The sequence below is a fragment of the Gobio gobio genome, assembly GCF_949357685.1.
Source record: "Gobio gobio genome assembly, chromosome: 7".
NCBI lineage: Eukaryota > Metazoa > Chordata > Actinopteri > Cypriniformes > Gobionidae > Gobio > Gobio gobio.
The window spans coordinates 47,845,662-47,868,319 of record NC_137103.1 but is presented as its reverse complement, the minus strand read 5'-3'; the positions used below and the strand labels follow the sequence as shown (position 1 = coordinate 47,868,319).

The 22,658-nt window shown below is 36.9% G+C and overlaps 1 protein-coding gene across 5 annotated transcripts; it reads left to right on the top strand.

Annotated features, from left to right (window-relative positions):
- The first annotated feature begins 1,057 nt into the window (after positions 1-1,057).
- Positions 1,058-19,337, top strand: itgb2 (integrin, beta 2). 5 transcript variants are annotated; one of them, XM_079821069.1, is made up of 17 exons: positions 1,058-1,179; positions 4,681-4,795; positions 5,965-6,022; positions 9,472-9,563; positions 10,013-10,205; positions 10,320-10,490; positions 10,575-10,816; positions 11,079-11,234; positions 12,453-12,548; positions 12,862-12,951; positions 13,078-13,212; positions 13,369-13,556; positions 16,305-16,537; positions 16,615-16,831; positions 17,098-17,303; positions 18,200-18,363; positions 18,489-19,337. In XM_079821069.1, exons 3-17 carry the CDS (start codon positions 5,968-5,970, stop codon positions 18,555-18,557), a joined length of 2,307 nt encoding a protein of 768 aa, XP_079677195.1. In that variant the 5' UTR covers positions 1,058-1,179; positions 4,681-4,795; positions 5,965-5,967; the 3' UTR covers positions 18,558-19,337. The 5 variants fall into 5 exon arrangements, with proteins under 5 accessions (XP_079677195.1, XP_079677199.1, XP_079677198.1 ...); XM_079821073.1 differs by having other exon boundaries at positions 1,085-1,179; positions 4,701-4,795; positions 5,907-6,022; XM_079821072.1 differs by having other exon boundaries at positions 1,085-1,179; positions 5,907-6,022.
- The last annotated feature ends 3,321 nt before the right edge of the window (positions 19,338-22,658 follow it).

Genomic DNA, 22,658 nt, shown 5'->3' with positions numbered 1-22,658 from the left:
AGTGACACACAGCAACGGTTGGAGTTAAAAATCTTCATTTGTGTTCTACAGAAGAAATGAAGACACCTACATCTTGGATGCCTTAGGGGTAAGCAGAAAAACATAAAAGTTTCGTTTTTTGGGTGAACTATCCCTTTAATTTACCAGGAATGAGAATCCATATTGATTAAAACAAGTTTTATTTAGTCTTAAAACGCTGAATGAATTTTAGTGCAAGTTTATGTTTTACACAAATCTTCCCATTATCTACAAATCCTCTCATCATAACAAACAAAGCAAACAATTTAAAAAAAAATATTTATTGTGAAGTTTAGTCAGAAGTTTTTGTTTTTCATGAGACTTTGTGATTTTCCCTACAATTAGCCTATATATTTAACACTTCAGTAACAAAAATAGATATTTTAATGTTATAATGGTGATTTGATGATCTATAAAAATTCATTTAAAAAAAGAGAAAAAATGGCTAATGAGCCAATAAGTGTTCCTCTTCCGCCATCTACTGTTTAGTGGTAGATTTAAATGTTGTTAACGTCCGAATTTTATGTCTCACATACACAACAGGTGAATATAAATGAATGATTCTAGCATATACAGAATTTAACCCATGAAAGAAGTTTTAAATAGTGTAAAAATAAAATAAAAAAAAACCCCAGGGCAATCAATTTAATTCAACTCTTTTTATCCAGGCGGCGTCATACGTACGTAAGGAATAACGTTATTCCTTGAATGGGCTACTTCATAGAAACGCTTTCGACAGAAAGATCTCAGAGAGACTGAAAACTGTTGAAATATGACCGATAGCATCTGGATATAGTAGCTGTTGCAGTGCTGCTCACGTTATCAAACTGCAGTTAGAGTCTAACTATAACAATTAAACACTAATAACGCGCTTCATAAAATACTACTTCTATTCCTGAGAGGTCAACTAATGCCATAAAATCTCAAAATATGCAGTAATTTTCTCAATTTGCCAGCGAGTGTGCTTGAGATACACTGATAGACTGAGTTCAATGCTGGAACTATTGGTTGTTTGGAACTATTGGTCGCTCCATGACACGCTTTACTTCCGCATTCCTCAGTCCCTATGGAAGTCTATGGGAGTGTTGTAACTCTGTTTTTCAACGGCTCTGCACTAGTGAAGCACCAGGAGACAGGATCGAGAGACTCTTGGACATTGCAGTAAGATACTGAACAATGAACGGGCCATGTGGCCAAATTCATGTGGATTTTTGATAAAAACATGATGTCTTGTCTGTGGAAGCCGTTTAGCCCTTCACAGAGCGGAGCAGTGGACGCGGGCACGGAAGAATATTAAATTATTATTATGATTAGGCTACTTTTATTATTAGATTAATATTACAATATATGCCCCGCAATATTTCACAATGTATCAAGTTAGACTAGAGCGTAGGCTCCTCATTTCAAAAACAACTTTAACTCGAAATAGCACGATTATTTTTTTCCCCACAATGGGCCACGAGTGAAATATTAAGAAAATAAATTTGATTAATCTCTCATCGTCTCTAAAGAGAATAGGCCTATGCACCGTTATGCGTCAGATGCCATAAACTCGGTTAGTTTTTTACTTTCACTTTGTGTAGTGAATAATTGTCTGGCGTTTGAGACATCTTCACCGGCATAATAACTCTCGCGCAAAGTTTGCACATTGTGATATGATCCCGCCCTCATGGTTTAAGATATGCAAATATTTTCAATATTGACGTGGCATTTTTCTTTATGGTCGTGCAAAATGATGGACAATGACAATGATTTAGTCCAAAAATGATCAGTACTTTTTGCAGTTGGGTCTGTTCGAGTTCGCTAGGATCACGTTCTCACCACAAATAAACCGCTCCAGAGTTCGTTTGAAAGCGTACCGAGACCACCTCTTCAAGGAGGTCTCGGTACGCTTGTTTGGTCCTTTGGTGCGCACCCGAGTGCGATTTCACACCTGACTAGGGTGACCACCATCAAACAAACCAAATGTGGGACGATTACTAAGTTTGTGTGGGACAATGTGGGACATGTTACCAACACTAAAGCATAACCTGAAACTGTTGTATAATCTTAAATTCAACATCACTGAGCCCAAAGGCAGCAGGCATCATGCAGATAACTATTTTTGAAACAGTTCTGCCCAAGTGCAACTAAAATCCAACTAAATAAATAATGAAAAAATAAAACATAAAACAACATTAATTTAAAATGTATTAATTTATATAGCCTACAGAATTATCCATTCGTTTTCTGACAGGGAACACATGGAACGAATCACTGCTCCACATTTTGATTGACAGCCGTCACAACCTACTAGTGACCGTGTTTACTTCCTTTCAACCATTGGATAGGATTTAAAAAACGGCTGTTTTGTGTAAGGCGGGATGTTACTTCTGACGAAGCGCTGTTAAATATAGGTGAAAAACAATGAGGCAAAAATAATATATAAAATGCTTTCTTAAAAAGGCAAAAGAACGCATGCATGTTTTCTCAATATAATCATTAAAAACCAACAGACTGATGAAAATGCGGGACATTTTCTCAATATGCGACATGCGGGACAGGGGGTGAAAATGCTGTGCAGTACAACGCAAAGCGGGACGGGTGGTCACCCTACACCTGACCAAGCAAACCGCACCAAAGGGGAAAACAAACTCTAGTACGATTCAACCGAACTAAATGAGGCAGGTGTGAAAGCACCCTGAGACACTTGAGCCTACGCCTAACGGTTTAGGAGTTATGAGCAGTGTTAATTTCGTTGACAAATAATTTTCTAATAATTTTCGTCAACGACCTTTTTCACTGACGAAAACGAGACGATAACTAAATTAACACTAGTGATAGATGACAAAAACTATAACGAAAATCAACTGTCATTTTCGTCAACAAATAAAGACCAGATGAAATTGTTAGGGAGGGACGATTAAGGAAGAGATCGGGTCAGAACTGATGTCCTGTGTAACATGCGCACATTTGATTTGAACGTGCTGATCTAACCGCTGGAGAACACGGCGCTGTTGCGCACTCTACAGGCTCACGCGTCCCCAATACAACGCTCCAGAGCGGCTCACAATCAATGAATAGCGCACATTTATGCCAGGCAATTGTTTATGAACTGATGCTGATGAATAATGACAATGTTTACTTTACGATGCTTATATAGTAATGTGTTTTAGACGGTTGTAACAATGCATATTTTATCTCCTCATCTGAACTTGAATGAGCAGCTGCAGAGGCGCAGACATTTCAAAATAAGAGTCCCGGTGTATTTCGAGCTTGTTTATCATTAAAAGTCACGCATTATTTATTCGTTTTTGGTTACACAATAAACTGTATTTAATTTAATTCCCATTTAATTCATAGTCAGGAGGAAAGACCATTTTTGACACATATTAAATAAAGTATCAGGGTTATAATAGTTAACTAAAACCATAAAAAAACTTTGTTACTTGAAATTAAATAAATGTTAACTGAAATAAAAAAATAAATAAACAAACTTATTTTAAGATTTAGCTTAACATGATATACTAACTAAAACAGAAATACAAAGTTATACAAACTATATAGATGTTTTTAAAAACAAACAAAAAAGTGAATTGAGCTCTCTTTCGTGTATTTTTAATGTCAAAAACAAAATGATGTCAAAATGTCAGTTCAAGTGACAGTCGGTTATGTAATACTTAAATGCTTAATGTATTACAATTTAACTAAACTCATTAGATTTTAGGAGACTAAATCTACTGTAGATTTAGTCAACTAAAATCTTATGATATTTAGTCGACTAAAACTGGACTAAAACTAAAAACAATTCAGGTGACTAAAAAAGTTACAACAACTTCCTGTTTCATGGCAAAACATCAAACTTTGTCAGGCCGCCACGACACGCCCTTCAGGGAAAACTCAAGATATTCGCAATTCAACTTCACCAAGGCCTTTCGATTAGACTGTGTAAATGTGATGTTGATCTGATTAAATCTCTAAAAGGAGTTTGTTAAAGTACAACGCTTGGAAATGTTGCAGAGAAATTGCTAAATATCTCACTTCCTGTTGGGTTTTCAGATTTTGCACACAGTGACTTTTTTGTAGGTATTGAGCTGTTACATGTGTCTACCAAACTTTACACTTGTATGTGAAATGTATCGAGCCATTTTGCCATATCTAATTCTGAAACCTATATCAAATGTAAATGTTCACCACTTCTGACGCGTGTGCAAAGTTTTATGAGTTTTCGAGCATGTTCAGGCCCTCAAAAATGCGATTCAATTCAGAGAAGAAGAATAATAGACCGAGCAACTCCAATAGGCTCAACAATTTGTTACAAAGCAACTTACAAATGAGGAACATCACAAAAGCCAACAATACTCGCAGTGCCACAAAGTTTCCTAGTAAGCTAGAGCAGAAGTAGAAGTAGCAGAAGAGTTTTATTTTACTTTTTACTTTTTAAAGTAAGTCTAGGCACAACAGTAAGAAACTGTCTGAGTCAAAGAGAAGGTGAAAATGGATATTAAAAGTAAATGGCTCAGAAATATTTCCTGTTGTAAAACATTTATTGTGAACTGAGCTCTATTCAAAGTTCTGGTTATGATTTGCATCGTCTCAACTCCCCATTGCCCCAACGCCCATCATTTTTTCACAGGACTTACATCACTGTACTTCCTTTTTGCTTTCCTGTCATGTGTGCAGAAGTTTGCTAACTCTTTCAGTTCTGAGGCAACTGCATTCTGTTTGAGGAAACCAAAAACGTCTCATAGCCACTTATGACGGTTGTATCTCTCTAGGGCGTTGCATTTCAACAAAAGTAAGTAAGGCTTGTTAAATACTTCCTTTTGTTGTATCAAAGAATGTGCATGACTGTATAATATTATAATTCTTATCAGTTTTTTTTGTTGACAACTTTTACTGTAGCTTTAAGTTCCAGTTTCTGCATAACCGTTGAATGTTTTCACGATGATGATGATGATATACAACATTTAATTTAAAATAGTTACATTTGGGTTTATAGAGATCTCAGACATTTGCAGATTTAAAAGCATATTTGGAACCAGTAAACTCTGCAACTTTACTACATTTTATCACTTTGTATGGAGAATTTCCCTAAAGAACTGTATAATGGCGATATAAACTGCATTTGCTAAATTCGTGGAGGTAGACGTTGAAGACAGAAATAATTACATCATGACTTAAGACAATACATTAAAGGAATAGTTAACCAAAAAATTGAAAATTCTGTCATTGTCGTATCCACGGAGCATTATTTTCTTTCTTCTTAACACAAAATATAATGTTAGGCAAAATCACCGAGCTGCTTTTGACCATTAAACAAAATGGATGGTTATTTACACAGTCAAGCTCAAAAGAGTAGTCCAAAGTTGTACAGAATGCAAGATATGTTTTTGACCTTGACAGTATGCAATAAACATCCAAACTTCCATTGTATGGAAATCAGAAAGCCATTCTGCCTATAACACCTTCTCTTTTGTGTTACGGAAGAAACAAAGTCATGCAGGTTTGACGTAACATGAGGGTTGGAAAATAAGGACAAAATTAACTCTCCGTTTATTTCACAAGACTGGCGTATAACTCTTACATCTCACTTTAGAATCTTAATATAGCTCTCTGGGTGGGAACGTCATTTATGTTTCATTGGGCGTTGCGATAAAACCACGATGAACCAATAAATGGCACGCACACAGTTCATTTAACCGTCTATGGCATTCTATAGACGTCTATGTGACCTCCATCTGAGATGTGTCACCCACACATCATACCGACTGCTAAAAACATCACACCTTTTCTGTGCAGCACTTGCACAGCTGCTGCAAAACTGCACATGAATAGAAACGGTTTGTTTGCATTATTAAACAGATAGCAACTGCAATCTCATTTCTTGTCTCTGTCATTTTCAATAGTTGTTTGGGATGCTGAAAATAAGGAAGTATGATACTAAAGAATGCTGTTTTACAATAGGAAATGCTTCAGTCAGTGTGTCTGAGGGGACTTCTCCTGTTGTTGGTGGGAAGACAGGGTAGGTACAAATGTCCTTAAACTGGATTCACGGCTGTGTTTGAAACCTGAAAAATACTGCCTGTAGGCCAGTGGTAAGGCATTATGCCACTGTTTGCAAAGCCTCCTTTGCTGCCTATAATATCCCATAATCCTGTGCCTGCAGTTCATACAAAAACAAAAATGGTGTCTTTATGTTATGGTTTCAGGCGAGCACATGGGCAGCTACCTTCAGATTTGGACACAGCTGTCTATCTAGGCCTCTTTTAAAGAATTATTCCTCTGTTCCTAAACCTAGTGAGCTGCAGAGTACAAGACTCTCATCTGACAATTACAATTTTAAAATAAAAAACATTAAAAAAAAATATTTTTATTTAGCAAGGACACATTTAAGAAATTGTAAATGTTACAATAATGTTTTATTTCACATAAATGCTGTACTTTTGAACTTTCAATTCATCTAAGAATCCTGAAAAAATGGATCACGGTTTCCACAAAAATATTAAGCAGCACAACTGTTTTCAACATTGATAATAATGAGAAATGTTTATTGAGCAGCAAATCAGCATTAGATCTCTGTAGGATCATATGAGGCTGAAGACTGGAGTAATGGCTGCTTTGCCATCATAGGAATAAATTACATTTAATAACATATAAAAATCGAATACAGTTCAATTCAGGGATGTGAGTTTTTCAGGGGCAGGGGTAAAAAAGGGGCAATATGTAGGCTAAAAAAGTGTGTGTGTGTGTGTGTGTGTGTGTGTGTGTGTGTGTGTGTGTGTGTGTGTGTGTGTGTGTGTGTGTGTGTGTGTGTGTGTGTGTGTGTGTGTGTGTGTGTGTGTGTGTGTGTGTGTGTGTGTGTGTGTGTGTGTGTGTGTGTGTGTGTGTGTGTGTGTGTGGGGACTGGCAATCCCTATGTTATGGGGACAAAATGTCCCCACAAAGATGGCAATGTCCGAAATCCTCATCCTTGTGGGGACATTTTTTGGTCCCCTTGAGGAAAACATCTTATAAATCAGACTAAGTGATGTTTTTTGAAAATGTAAAAATGAAGAATGTCTCCTGTGATGGGTAGGTTTAGGGGCAGGGGCAGGGGCAGTGTAGGGGGATAGAAAATACAGTTTATACAGTATAAAAACCATTACGCCTATGGAAAGTCCCCATAAAACATGAAAACCCAACGTGTGTGTGTGTGTGTGTGTGTGTGTGTGTGTGTGTGTGTGTGTGTGTGTGTGTGTGTGTGTGTGTGTGTGTGTGTGTGTGTGTGTGTGTGTGTGTGTGTGTGTGTGTGTGCGTGTGTGTGAACATTTTGGATACTATTTTATGTTTTTGCAAGAAGTCTCTTATGCTCATCAAGCCTGCATTTATAAAGAATATTTAAAAGAGTATCCCAGCAGGTTATAAAAAATATTAAGGAGCACAATTGTTTCCAACATTGACATTAAATCATCACATTAGAATGATTTCTGAAGGATCATGTGACACTGAAGACTGGAGTAATGATGCTGAAAATTCAGCTTTGATCACAGGAATAAATTATATTTTAAAGTATCTTGAAATAGAAAACCATTATTTTAATAATATTTCACAAAATGTGATCAAATAAATGCAGGCTTGATGAGCATAAGAGACTTCTTTCATATCAAAAATGGTAATATAATAAAGTGCTTTCACTTAACCATTTCGCCAGCCTAAAAAAAACCCTGTGAAAGTCAAAAAGTGTTAGGTTGTGCCCCGCCCTCCCCTACATCTTCATGTCTGTGACCAGTGTAGCTTGATGACTGCTGAAAATAAGTTGACCATTAAAAAGAAAAGCTGAACATTAGCTCACAAATAAAAAGTATTGTTTAAATTGTTACTGCCTTTAGTTATTATTGTGGAATAAATGTAAAAAATGCATAAAACTAACTTGATTAAATTTATACTTGGTTTTATTTAAGTTACATAGTGCAAAAGTACAAAATAGAATTGTATTTGGTCTCTATTTTTTATGTAATGTTTATTTAAAGTGTAACAGGGACACAAATTTACATTTTTATATATATATATATATATATATATATATATATATATATATATATATATATATATATATATATATATATATATATATATATATATATATAAATAAATGTGAGGACTTTGCCTCTTCATTTTTAAACACCACTGCATAGACGGTATAATAATACTGCATCATTTTTGGAAAAGTCTTCAGTCAAATGTTAAAAAATGCTGCCTACACTAGGTTTTGGAACAAAGCCTGTGTCTCACAAATAAATTGATTTTGTATGCATGTCTGTTAAAGGGATAGTTCACCCAAAAAAATGCTAATTCTATCATTAACCCTCATGTCGTTCCAAACCCATCTTCAGAACACAAATGAAGATCTTTTTGATGAAATCTGAGAGCTTTCTGTCCGTTCATAGACAGCTATGCAACTGACACTTTGACGCCTAAAAGTTCATAAAGAGATCGTAAAACTAATCCATATGATTTGAGCGATTTAGTCCACATTTTTTGAAGAGGCTTTATATGATGAACAGATTGAATTTAGGCTTTTATTCACATATAAGCATTTATCAAGGCACACACCAGTTGTGGTAAACGGAAGCTCAAGCATGTTCGCTTGACGTGTGAGAACCAATGAGGTTCATTCTCGTGTTATGCCACACATTTGAGCTTCAGCAAAAACCAATGAGGTTCATTCTCGTGTTACGGAGCACGTTTGAGCTTCCATAAGAACCAATGAGGTTCATTCTTGTGTTACGCCGCGCATTTGAGCTTCCATAAGAACCAATGAGGTTCATTCTCGTGTTACGCCACACGTTTGAGCTTCCATAAGAACCAATGAGGTTCATCCTCGTGTTACGCCGCACGTTTGAGCTTCCTCAAGAACCAATGAGGTTCATTCTTGTGTTACGCCGCACGTTTGAGCTTCCATAAGAACCAATGAGGTTAATTTTTGTGTTATGCAGCACATTTGAGCTTCCTCAAGAACCAATGAGGTTTGTTCTTGCATGTCAAAAGGTTCGATTGAGCTTCTGTTTTTGTCCGCTGAGCAATGTCTATATGTGAATAAAGGCCTAAATTAAATGTTCATCATATAAAGCGATCGTGTCTCTTCAGAAAATTGGGACTAAACCACTCAATTCATATGGATTATTTTTACGATCTCTTTACAAACTTTTTAATGTGTCAAAGTGGTAGTTGCGTAGTTGTCAACAGAAGGACAGGAATCTCTCAGATTTCATTAAAAAGATCTTTATTTGTGTTCCGAAGATGAACAAAAGTCTTACAGGTTTGGAACAACATGCGGGTGAGTAATTAATGGCAGAGTTCGCATTTTTGGGTGAACTAACCCTTTAACTACATCAATCATAACTGATTAAATATTTCCAGGTTTCTGAATCATGCAAACAAAATAGACTAAATAGACTAAAGACATACTAAAGTTCAAACTGTTTGTTGCAGTGTACACACAGGAGCAATGCTTAAAAGCTTCAGTAAACTCATGTGGAGACTGTATCAAGGCCGGGCCCGGCTGTGCCTGGTGTAGTGCCTTGGTAAGCCCTGCTTTGTGATTCAATTGAATTAGCCTTCAGAAATAACTGACTGTCTGAACTCAAACCAAATGTATTAACACAACATGCTAATATAACATAATTTAAAGTAGTTTCAACAATTTCAATCTCTCACATAGCCATAATTTGACTTGCTGTATAAAGTTTTATCCAGTTTGCAGCATATTCTGACTAAGAATCATGCATTTAAATTATATGTAAAGTGGCCAGTTTTTACATCCTGTTTAGGTGCATGTTTATCAGAAAATCCCACACTAATTGTGCCTTCAACTTTTGTGTGCAATATGTCTCAGATGGGTAACTATTTGATCTCTAACATTAGTTATCCAATGTTGGTCTGTCTAATTCTCAACAGATTTTTTAATTAAAAGCATACTGAATTCCACTTTGCATTGCCTTCAAAACCTGCTATATGTCTTATTAAACCACAGAATTTCACCAAGACAGGGGAGCAGGAAGCAGCGCGTTGTGACACCGTTGTCTTGCTTACAGAAAGAGGATGTCCCTCCGATAGCATAATAAATCCTGAAAACAGATTTTGGCCTATGGTAGACAACCCCCTGACTCCTGGATCAAATCCAGTGCAAATCCGACCACAAGAAGTAAATCTAGAACTTAGACCAGGTATGTTATACCCATACAAACTACTGTATTGACCAAAACAATGACTATATTTTAAATGTAAGTGTGATCTTGACTTTCAAAGAATAGAGATGACTAATCGTGTTGTTTTCTTAGGGATGCCCCAGAGTTTTAAACTAACTTTCAAAAGGGCAAAAGGCTATCCCATAGATCTTTACTACCTAATGGATCTCTCCTACTCTATGAAAGATGATTTGAAGAATGTGAAAAACCTGGGAAATAGTTTATTCAATGCGCTCAATAAAATTACAGACACTGCCAAAATAGGTAAGCATATATACATATATTAACATATCAATCAGAGTTAAAATGTTATGGCATTGTCTTCATTAAACAAATTTCCTGATGCAGGATTCGGTTCATTTGTCGACAAAACTCGTCTTCCGTACACCGACACCAATGAAGAGAAGCTCAAACAGCCATGTACGGATAAAAATGAACCATGCCAGCCAGCATTTGGCTTTCAGCATGTGCTTTCACTGACAACAGATGAGAGTAGATTTAAAAACATGGTAGCTAGTCAGCATATATCTGGAAACCTGGACCCTCCAGAAGGAAGCCTGGATGCCATCATGCAAGTTGCGGTCTGCGTGGTGAGTTTTTTTTTTACACCACATGCATAAGTGGCAGAAATGTATTTTGGAAGCCATATTAACAGATTGCATCATCCAAAATAATGGGAATTATATGTCATGCTATGTGAAACAGGCTTGAATACTTGCATAAAACCTGTAGAGAATTTATTTGTGCTTCATTATAATGCAAAGGAGCATGAGGTTATATGAAGCCTGATTCATGCATGACGTTCTATATCATGTAAGTAAATTCAAAGCAAAATGTGTTACCTGTGCACAGGATAAGATTGGTTGGGGAAACAGCACTCGGCTGCTGGTCCTGGCCACTGATGACGGCTTCCACATGGCAGGGGATGGAAAACTCGCTGCTATTCTGGAACCAAACAAAGAAACCTGTCAGCTGGTCAACGACAAGTACAGCATGAGCAACATCTGGGTATGATTTAATACTTCTGAATATTAATGTTAGAATCATTTGAACTATGCCAGAAAGTTCCAAAGCAGGGTTATAATCATTAACTAAAGCTAAAACATAAAAAATAAAAAATAATGTCATTAATTGAAATAAAATAAACAGTAACTGAAATGATATATATATATTATATATACATACATACAGACATAAAAAAAACCAAAAAAAAAACACAAAATACAAAATACTGCACTATATTGCCAAAGTATTGGGACACCCCTCCAATTCATTGAATTCAGGTGTTCCAATCACTTCCATGGCCACAGGTGTATAAAATCAAGCACCTAGGCATGCAGACGCTTCTACAAACATTCGTGGAAAAAATGGGTCGCTCTCAGGAGCTCAGTGAATTCAAGCGTGGTACTGTGATAGGTTGCCACCACAAGTCCATTCGTGAAATTTCCTCACTACTAAATATACTACGGTCAACTGTTAGTGGTATTATAACAAATTGGAAGCAATTTGGAACAACAGCCACGAAGTGGTAGGCCACGTAAAATCAAAGAGCGGGGTCAGCGCATGCTGCTTTCTGCAGTCAATATGTACAGAACTCCAAACTTTGTGCCTTCAGATTAGCTCAAGCTTCATGGAATGGGTTTATAAGCCTTATAAGACCTCACAAATGCTTCCGCTTCTAGAAGAATGGTCAAAAAGTCCCACAAACACACTCCTAAACCTTGTGGAAAGCCTTCCCAGAAGAGCTGTTATCGCTGCAAAGGGTGGGTCAACTCCATATTAAACCCTAGGGATTAAGAATGGGATGTCATTAAAGTTCACGTGCATGTAAAGGCATGAGTCCCAAAACTTTTGGCAATATTTACATTTACATTTACATTTATGCATTTGGCAGACGCTTTTATCCAAAGCGACTTACATTGCATTCAAGGTACACATTTTACATTTTGTCAATTCTTGCTATCCCTGGGAATCGAACCCATGACCTTGGCGTTGCTAGCGCCATGCTCTACTGTTTGAGCTACACAATATAGTGCATAAATAATACTAAAATAACACTGGTCCAATGTGATTCAAATTTCATGTTTTTGTAAGTTTGGAAAGACACAGATAAATTACATACTAATTAGACAATCAATTTTAGGTTTTATGTTCTAGATGTTAAAGTATCAATGTACACTGATATGTGTGAAAATATCACAACTATGATATGATCTATGTTTTCAGGACTACCCATCTGTAGGACAGATTGCTCGCAAGCTGGAAGAGCAAAACATACAACCAATTTTTGCCGTCACTAAAAAAATGGAAACTGTGTACAAAGTAAGTAAAACATGCTAATATCTAAAATAAGCAAAGATATTGTCTGTGGGGAAAAAAAGCTATAAGTTAAAAAAATGGAAACTGTGTACAAATTAAGTAAAACATGCTAATATCTAAAATAAGCAAAAATATTGTCTGTGGGGAAAAAAGCTATAAGTTAGCAAAAGTGACTCTGTGGCACTTTAAAAACATTGCCCAGCCATTATCGGCAGATTCACCTTTAACTTTGTGTCATTTACACAAAATCCACATTAATATTCCTAATAGAAGTTCAGTGGTGTACCTGTCTGACCACAGTTGTGTTCTTTCATAGGAGCTGAGCAAACTGATCCCTAAATCTGCAGTAGGAGTGCTTTCTGAAGACTCAAGCAACGTTGTCAATCTAATTTTGGATGCATACAACGTGAGTGTATACGATTTCCACTTTGCACAATCCTTGTCTTTTAAAAGGCTAAATAAATAAAAGATTACGACATGAGAGCTTTTCTGTGTTTAACGGCCTTACTAATGTCCTATGGGGTTCGAACAGAACTTATCCTCTGAAGTGATCATGGCTCATGATGCCCTCCCAAAATCCGTATCTGTGAAATACACATCAAGCTGTCCGGGTGGAGAAAAGCCCAGTGATAGGGGGAAGTGTGATAATGTGAACATTGGACAGGAAGTAAGTAATATTACACACCAGCATACACAACCTAAAGATAGACAGATCATTAACTCAAGTACAGTTGCAAATCTTGATTTGTCCTTTTAGCAGATTTAGCAAATACAATAATACACAACTGTGTAAATAACCTTACTCTTCCCTTAATCCTTTCAGGTGTCTTTTAATGTGATAGTAACAGCAGAAAGCTGCATTCAAAGTCAGAGCTTCTTTCTTGGGCCATTAGGCTTTAATGAAAAACTGAAAGTGAACGTTCGGACTCGATGCGAATGTGAATGCGATGATTTAAACCAACCTAGTCCTCACTGTGGGAATCATGGTAAAGTCGTCTGTGGCAGCTGCAGGTAACAGACAGTTAACATTTACTCTGTTTTCTTTTTCATCACTTTTTACTGATATTAAACTCCAAAGCCCCTGGGTGAATCTTACAGCAACATGTCTGGGTCATATATCTATAAAAATAAATAAGAAATGATATTTTGCATACAAAAACATTTTTGATAATTTTCATGACAAATAATAAGATTTTCTCCCAAGAATTCTTAAATCCAATTAGTCTTAATGGTGAATCACATCAGATTCTCATTACAAAGTACTGTAGTAATATTAATACAGCATACATAAAAAAAAATTCTAGTGTGTGTGTGTACAGTATGCATGTATGTGTATAGGATATGTGTGTACCTGGTATTCCCTGCATTATGGGGAGCAAATGTGGGGACACCTTATGGGGACATTTTTTGGTCCCCATTCCCCATGAGGAAAACGGCTTATAAATCAAACGAAATGTCAAATGTAAAAATGCATGGGGTACCCACTGTGATGGGTAGGTTTAGGGGGGTAAGTGATAAAACATTTTCTCTGTACATTTCATTCGTACAGAGAGTCTGGCCACCCTCCATTGACAAGCCTTAAATTTCTTGAAGGCGGGTTCTCTGTTGAAGTTTAAAACTATTGGATCTGCCCAGAGCCACTCTGGATCTGCCATAGACAATCGCTAACGTTTGATCGTGACGTACGTCATCTCAAACTAGAGCACGACATCAACGTCATCGTTCTCAGCCACTCCCTCTGTTCGTTGATTGGACCGGTTAAAATTTGATCGGAGAAAACCAGAGAATATACCGCAATCCCAGACAGAGTACTGAAAGAAAATTTTACGGAAGTACATAGGAGGGCGGAGCCAGGCTTGATAAAACATACAGTTTGTACAGTATAAAATACTGTCTATGGAAAGTCCCCATAAAACATGGAAACCTAACACGTGACGTGTGTGTGTGTGTGTGTGTGTGTGTCCTGGTAAACCCTACATTATGCGTACAAAATGTCCCCACTAAGATAACAATTTCCAAAATCCTTATCCTTTTGGGGACATTTTTGGTCTCCATGAGGAAAACCGTTTATAAATCATACTAAGAGAGGAATAGTTTGTTTTTTTTAACGCAGAAAGTTTCAAAAGCATACTATTGTACTTTTTACTGCACTACGTTTCATATTGAATATCATTTAATACTTAATTACATAAAAAATGTAGTACTTTCTTACTTTTACTCAAGTAAAAGTAATTCAAAGTTTCACTTGAGTACAAGTAAGAAAGTACTACATTTTTTATGTAATTAAGTATTAAAGGTACAAAATAAATGTTTATTTTCTAAACGTTTGCAGTAAAAAGTACGACATTGTGCTTTGGAATGTAGTGAAGTAAAAGTTTTCCAAAGAAAAACAGTGATAAAGTACATATACTTGAAAAAATGTACTTGATTAGAAAGTAAAAATACTTCACTACTGTCCACCTCTGGTGATGGGTAGGTTTAGGGGTAGGGTTAGGGTAGGTGGATGTACCGTTTAAAAATCATTATGTCTAAGGAAAGTCCCCATAAGACATGGAAACCTTTTGTGTGTGTGTTTTTGTGGTAAAGATGCAGATGCATACATTTTTCATAGAACCTTTTCGTAGTTCCTAGAATTAATGGGTGTGTTCGCTTTTTGGTGTGTTCGCACCGCAGGAACTGAGAACGATTTTAGTTCTAGGAATGCCTTTTGGGGAAGTAAATTAGCTCCACCTTCAGAGAAAAAGAAACTACTAGTGAAGAAAGTGTATGCTGATTGGCCGAACCAGGCAGAATGCACGCAAAACTCCATCACCCGCCATTTATAAAAAAGCCATGTACACACACAGTTTATAGCCTATATATTTACTCCACAAACTAACTCTATGAACATGGAAAACAGTGAAAGATGGGGCGACTTTGAGCGGACCATGTATTTCTGCCCAGCTAGCGACATTGGGCATCAACCACACACAGTATACTTTCCTATGCTGTTTACTTTCTTTGAGTAACAGTCTAATAACATATAAGACAGGACTGTTAAACAGACTGTGAGAATGGGAGTGCTATGTGCTCAGGCTCTGGCATTCTCAGCGTCGTCAAAATGGCGGTGCAAATGCAATCAGGAAATTGGCCCTAGGGAACCAGTTGTCGGGGAACCACCCTGGTTGCTAGTTCCTATAACTACCAGTTGTGAAAGCCCCTATTAACATCCAAAAAACCATTAAAGTACACAAATACTGACTGTAGTGACAGACGGTCCATCACATATAACTTGTTGGGGAAAGTTACTTTTAAAAGTAATGGATAACCCATATTGCACTACTCCCTATAAAAAGCAACTTACTGTTAATGTTACGTTACGTTTGCGTTACTTTTTTTTTATCTGGGCAGGGCTAGCTTGTTTTGTTTTTTTAATAACAAAAAATGAAATAAAGTGAGATTAAATACATAAAGTATATTTGTGTTATTTAGCAATTTATTTAATTATTGCGGGTTTGCGTAATATTAGTCTAGAACTACAATAACCATCATGTTTATTTTTCAACATGGGAATAGGAAAGGTGTCAGTCAAGAATTGGGAAAACAAAGTAACTTGCGTTACTTATTTGAAAAAGCAAATATTGTCTTTTAAATTTAAAAGGAATGAGTTACTCAAAAAAATCGGATAAAAAAATGTATCTGATTATGTAACTCACGTTACTTGTAATGCGTTACCCCCAACACTGCATATGACTAATATAAGCCTCCCCATGTCCACAGGTGTGATACTGGTTTCTTAGGACAGCGCTGTGAGTGCCAGTTAGGCCAAAAGGATGAGGCCGCACTGAAAGCACAGTGCCGGAAGGAAAACGGGACCGAATGCGAAGGCAAAGGAGATTGTGTTTGTGGACGGTGCCAGTGCCATATCACAGAGGGCGGTGGCAATTTCTATGGCGAACACTGTCAATGTGACGATGAGCACTGTGAAAAATTTGACAATAAACAGTGTGCAGGTGATTTGTGTGGAAAGGCTCATATTTAATTGCTTTACAGTTCTTACGCGTAATGTTTTTACTTTTTTTTTTTTAAGGTCATGGCAAGTGCAAATGTGGTAAATGTGCGTGTGATCCAGGCTACGAGGGCACAGCGTGTCACTGTGAAGAATCCGATGATGATTGCAAGATAGATGGGAGTGTTTGTTATAACCGTGGCAAATGTGTATGTAACCAGTGCATTTGTGAGAGAGAATACAAAGGGCCCTACTGCCAATCGTGTCCTACTTGTCAACGTCCATGTCAACAGTCAGGGTAAGAAAACTTTGACCTTGACCTTTACAAAGCCACCCTATAAATACAAATGATTAAACAAAATACATGTTCGTTACTAAAACTATTAACTTAGCTACAGAAATCGGATTCATTTAGTAAATCAGTTCATATGGACGATTTATTTCAATGAACCATTTAAATTATGGTATTTTCTAGTTTTATTAGATGTATTCAATTCAAATGTATTTGTTATGTATTGCAATCCATATATCAAAATATTGTTAAGTATTCCTGACCTATTGCAGGAGTTGTGTTGAATGTTTGGCCTTTGGGACCGGTCCGTTTGAAAAGAACTGCTCTTCATCCTGTGGCCATCTGAAACATGCGATTGTTGAGAAATTAGTCAAGAGCGACTGTCGAGTCAAAGATAAAGAGGGCTGCTGGATGACATTCACAATGACAGAACAGCTTGGATTTGACAAGTACTTAATCAATGTCCTCAAAGACAGAGGTATGAACTCAGACACCATAACTGAAATATTGAAACATGTACTTGTTAATTGGTTTCGTTCCTAATTGACCCTCATGTCATTCCAAACCCTGTAGATCTGTGTGTGGCCTGGTAAAACACTACATTATGGGGACAAAATTTCCCCACAAAGATGGCAATATCCAAAATTCTTGTCCTTGTGGGGACATTCTTGGTCCCCATGAGGAAAACAGCTTATAAATCGTACTAAGTGATGTTTTTTGAAAATGTAAAAATGCTGAAAGTTTTGTGTGATGGGTAGGTTTAGTGTAAGGGATAAAACATACAGTTTATACAGTATAAAAACCATTACATCAATGGAGACTCCCCATAAAACATAAAAACACAACGTGTGTACTATATGTCAGATATACCCTACGTTATGGGTACAAAATGTCCCCACAAATATGGCAAGATCCAAAATCCTTGTCCTTGTGGGGACATTTTTTGGTCCATTTGAGGAAAACAGTGTATGAATCATACTAAGTGATGTTTTATGTGAAAATGAAAAATGCTGAAAGTTTTCTGTAATTTAGAGTAAGGGGTAGAATATACAGTTTATACAGTATAAAAATCATTAGGTATATGAAAGTCCCCATAAAACATGAAAACTTAACGTGTGTGTGTGTGAAGAATTTCTGAAGAATCTTTATTCTGTTAATATTTCTTTTCTATACAACATTAGTTTATAAAAGCTGTAAAAAAAAGGACATTTTATTATACTTTTCGTCCTTTTTGGAGCTCGACAGCATAAGTAACAGTAGGTTTGCAACAAAATTAGGGTTTAATTTTTAGACAAATATTCCCTTTTAAACAAGCATGACGTTTGAATTGAAACTGCCAAAAGAAAAGCATTCTACCTTTATGTCTTGTGTTAGAATGTCCTCAGGGGCCGAACATAGCAGCCATCGTAGGAGGATCTCTGGCAGCTGTGGCATTGATTGGTCTCCTAATCCTCCTCATCGTCAAGGGAGTTCTGTATGCAAGTGACCTTAGAGAATGGAGGAGGTTTGAAAAAGACAGAAAACATGAAAAAACATCTGTAAGTTCTGTTTTCTTCATACACAAACCCCTACGCTTCATATTCAGTCAAACTGCCAAAAGCTGTTCATTATTCACACTTGACTTTTTTAAAATTAAGCAGATTGTTTTCCTCTCCTCCCACAGGGTACCAACCCATTGTTCCAGAATGCTACAACCACAGTTCAAAACCCAACATTTTCTGGAGATTCTTAGGTCTGATATACGATCGTGCATTAAAATAAAATAGCTTAAAATGTCCATTGCGATCTTTATGTGAACTCATACTGTTTGTACAATGAATTTAATGTATTCGGATTAGTTTAACTGCATAAAATATATAACAGTTTATATTTAACAGACTGATTTATTTTCTGTTTTGTGTCATTTATAAAGAATTTATACAGCAAAATCGAATTTTATACTTGTTGAGCTTTAATTAATTCAGTCATTTAAAGAGTGAAAACACTTTTACTACAAGTCCCATCTGGAATTCATTTATAAATAACTGTCGTTATGTATCGCTTAATGATAAACAAGAACCTTCAATGGCGTTTTCTGAGTCACCTGTGCGGGACAATTCACAAAGACATCGTAAACATTTCTGTCTCTAAAGTTGTGCATTTGTAAAAGTGTTTACATTTTAGAAGCTCTCAGTGCCTTAATATTGTGTGTTTCAATGCCTGTCCAGATGCAAATCCCAATGAAAACTATTGAGATCACTATGCAATACTGCATTTCAGTATTTCATTCTCCTTTATGAAACATGAGCACTGAACAAACACTGGCTATCCACATTATTAAGATAATACATTTGTGAGCTGAACATTTGCTTAGCTTTGCATTGCAACATGCCTAATGTCCTTCAATGTTCATAACAATTAATGTAGGTTATAGAATATGTGTGTGTGTGTGTGTGTGTGTGTGTGTGTGTGTATATATAAGAGCTCTGTAAATGTCTTAAATATGAATAAATTCCATGTGTACTTAGCAGGAATTGCCTTCTTCTTTTATGAATTTGGGCTATGCATTTGGATCTCTGATGGCACAATGCAATTTTAACATTGGAAGTTCTATCATTTAGAAAGTTGAAATAAAAGCTAGGAAAATTAATGTAAATTCCTAAATAAATCAATACATTTTTGATTGTAAAATTCTAAACCAAGTCAATTTGAGTACCATCTGGTCCATAACAGACCAGTAGTAGTTGTGATGTGGCCTTCATGACCTTAATTAGATCTTTGCCTATTTAGGAAGCACTGACAGTCAACACTCATGTGACTGTGTCCAAACCTAAAGGCAGCTGCATTTAGTCAGTCAACAGGCAGTGTTTTTCTTTAAAAGTTACATCTTATGACTTGAGGCTGGCTTCCATAGTCCCATAATGTCATGTTTCATGATCTAAAAGAAGAAATCAAAAAGGTTTAGACACAAACAACTAAATAATGAATGACTACAATGCATAATTCCCAGTAGAAATGAAATCATAAGTGGAAAACATTGGCACACAGTCCCTCATATGCCATTTTTGTTTCTTGCACAGAATAGTTGGATATTATGCAGTTCTGATCATCTAAGAAGAATTGCTGCAGTCAATAAATAATAATATTACAAATGATTTCTATTTCAAATAAATGCTGTTCTTTTGAACTTTCTATTCATCAAAGAATCCTGAAAAAACGTAGTATTCAACGTAGTACAAAATCACAGTATCCACCACACAAAATACACAGATCCCCTGTTGATCCACGTTTTGCTGCCAGAACAGCCCTGATCCGTCGAGGCATGGACTCCACTAGACCCCTAAAGGCGTGCTGTGGTATCTGGCACCAAGATGTTAGCAGCAGATCCTTTAAGTCCTGTAAGTTGCCAGGTGGGGCCTCCATGGATCTTTTTGGGATGAGCATTTACAGCTCATCCCACAGATGCTTGATTGGATTGAGATTTGGGGAATTTAGAGGCCAAGTCAACACCTCAAACTCATTGATGTGCTCCTCAAACCATTCCTGAACCATTTTTGCTTTGTGGCAGGGCACATTATCTGCTGAAATAGGCCACAGCCACCAGGGAATACCGTTTCCATGAAAGGGTGTACATGGTCTGCAACAATGCTTAGGTAGGTGGTACGTGTCAAAGTAACATCCACATGGATGTCAAGACCCAAGGTTTCCCACCAAAACATTGCCCAAAGCATCACACTGCCTCCGCCAGCTTGCCTTCTTCCCATAGTGCATCCTGGTGCTATGTGTTCCCCAGGTAAGCGACGCACATGGCCACCCACGTGATGTAAAAGAAAACGTGATTCATCAGACCAGGCTACCTTCCATTGCTCCGTGGTCCAGGTCTGATGCTCACGTGCCCACTGTTGGCACTTTCAGTGGTGGACAGGGGTCAGCATGAGCACCCTTTCTGGTCTGCAGCTCTTCAGCCCCATTCACAACAAACTGTGATGCCCTGTGTATTCTGGCACCTTTCTATCAGAACCAGCATTAACTTCTTGAGTAATTTGAGCTACAGTAGCTCGTCTGTTTGATCGGAACACACGGGCCAGCCTTCGCTCCCACGTGCATCAATGAGCCGTGGCCGCCCATGACATGAGCCTGTTCCTTCCTTGGACCACTTTTGATAGATACTGACCACTGCAGACCAGGAACATCCCACAAGAGCTGCAGTTTTGGAGAAACTCTGCATCACAATTTGGCCCTTGTCAAACTCGCTCAAATCCTTACGCTTGCCCATTTTTCCTGCTTCTAACACATCAGCTTTGAGGACAAAATGTTCATATTCTGCCTAATATATCCCACCCACTAACAGGTGCTGTGATGAAGAGATAATCAGGGTTATTCATTTCACCTGTCATAATGTTATGCCTGATCGATGTATTAAAGGGTTAGTTCACCCAAAAATGAAAATTATGTCATTAATTACTTACCCTCATGTCGTTCGACACCCGTAAGACCTCCGTTCATCTTCGGAACACAAATGAAGATATTTTAGTTGAAATCCGATCGCTCAGAAAGGCCTCCATTTGCACAATGCACGGTTCACTCTCAAGACCCATAAAAGGTACTAAAGACGTCGTTACAAAGTCCATCTCACTACAGTGGTTCTACAATAACTTTATAAAGTGACGAGAATAGTTTTTGTGCGCAAAAAAACCCTAAATAACGACTTATATCATGATGACGATTTCAAAACAAGGCATCATGAAGCTTCGAAGTGTTATGAATCAGTGAGTCGATTCAGCGGTTTGAATCGCCAAAGTCACGTGATTTCAGCAGTTTGGCGGTTTGACACGCGATCCGAATCATGATTCGACTCGCTGATTCATAACGCTTCGAAGCTTCATGATGCATTATTTTGAAATCGGTCATCACTATACAAGTCGTTATTTAGGTTTTTTTTGCGCACAAAAACTATTCTCGTCGCTTTATAAAGTTATTGTAGAACCACTGTAATGAGATGGACTTTGTAACAACGTCTTTAGTACCTTTTATGGGTCTTGAGAGTGTAAAGTGCCATTGTGCCAATGGAGGCCTTTCAGAGCCATCAGATTTCAACTAAAATATCTTCATTTGTGTTCTGAAGATGAACGGAGGTCTTACGGGTGTCGAACGACGTGAGGGTAAGTAATTAATGACAGAATTTTCATTTTTGGGTGAACTAACCCTTTAAGAGTCACAGCATTGATAATAATAAGAAATGGTTCTCAAATCAGAATATTAGAATGATTTCTGAAGGATAATGTGACACTGAAGACTGTAATAAAAGAAGTAATGGCGGTTGAAAATTCAGCATTGCAACACGGGAAAAGATAATATATTGAAGTAGAAAAGTTAATTTATATTGTAATAATATTTCACAATATTTAATATTATTTTTACTGCATTTTTGATCGATTGTCACACGTTTGGTTGCAAAGAAGGAGGAATGCAGGACCTGAATGCAGCAGTTTAAACGTTTTTATCAACACAGAACTCAGAAAACAAGAAACACTGACCGAACAACCACACCTAACGCAACATAGAACTGACAATGAACAGAAAGAAACACTGACAATGAAGCTGACGAGATAATTAGCAAGACACACCTGGATGGAATGCTCAAATCAATATGTAACCAACAAACAGGAAGGAGACTAAGATGACAAAACTAAATAGCAAACTGTAACAGAACATACACGTCTTTGAGCATAAGAATCTTCCTTCAAAAATATTACCCACCCCAAATTTTTTAATGGTAGTGTATAAAAAATATGAAATACATCAGTTTAATACTTTTAATACAAATTATTAATATTCAAAATTAAAAAATGCA

What these genes read in the sequence shown, in the direction of transcription:
- itgb2 (XM_079821069.1), top strand. Translation starts at nt 5,968, where the DNA reads ATGCTTCAGTCAGTGTGTCTGAGGGGACTTCTCCTGTTGTTGGTGGGA. An exon ending in TAATTTTGGATGCATACAAC is followed by an intron (nt 12,952 to 13,077) that starts GTGAGTGTATAC and finishes GGGTTCGAACAG; the next exon opens with AACTTATCCTCTGAAGTGAT. An exon ending in TGACAATAAACAGTGTGCAG is followed by an intron (nt 16,538 to 16,614) that starts GTGATTTGTGTG and finishes TTTTTTTTTAAG; the next exon opens with GTCATGGCAAGTGCAAATGT.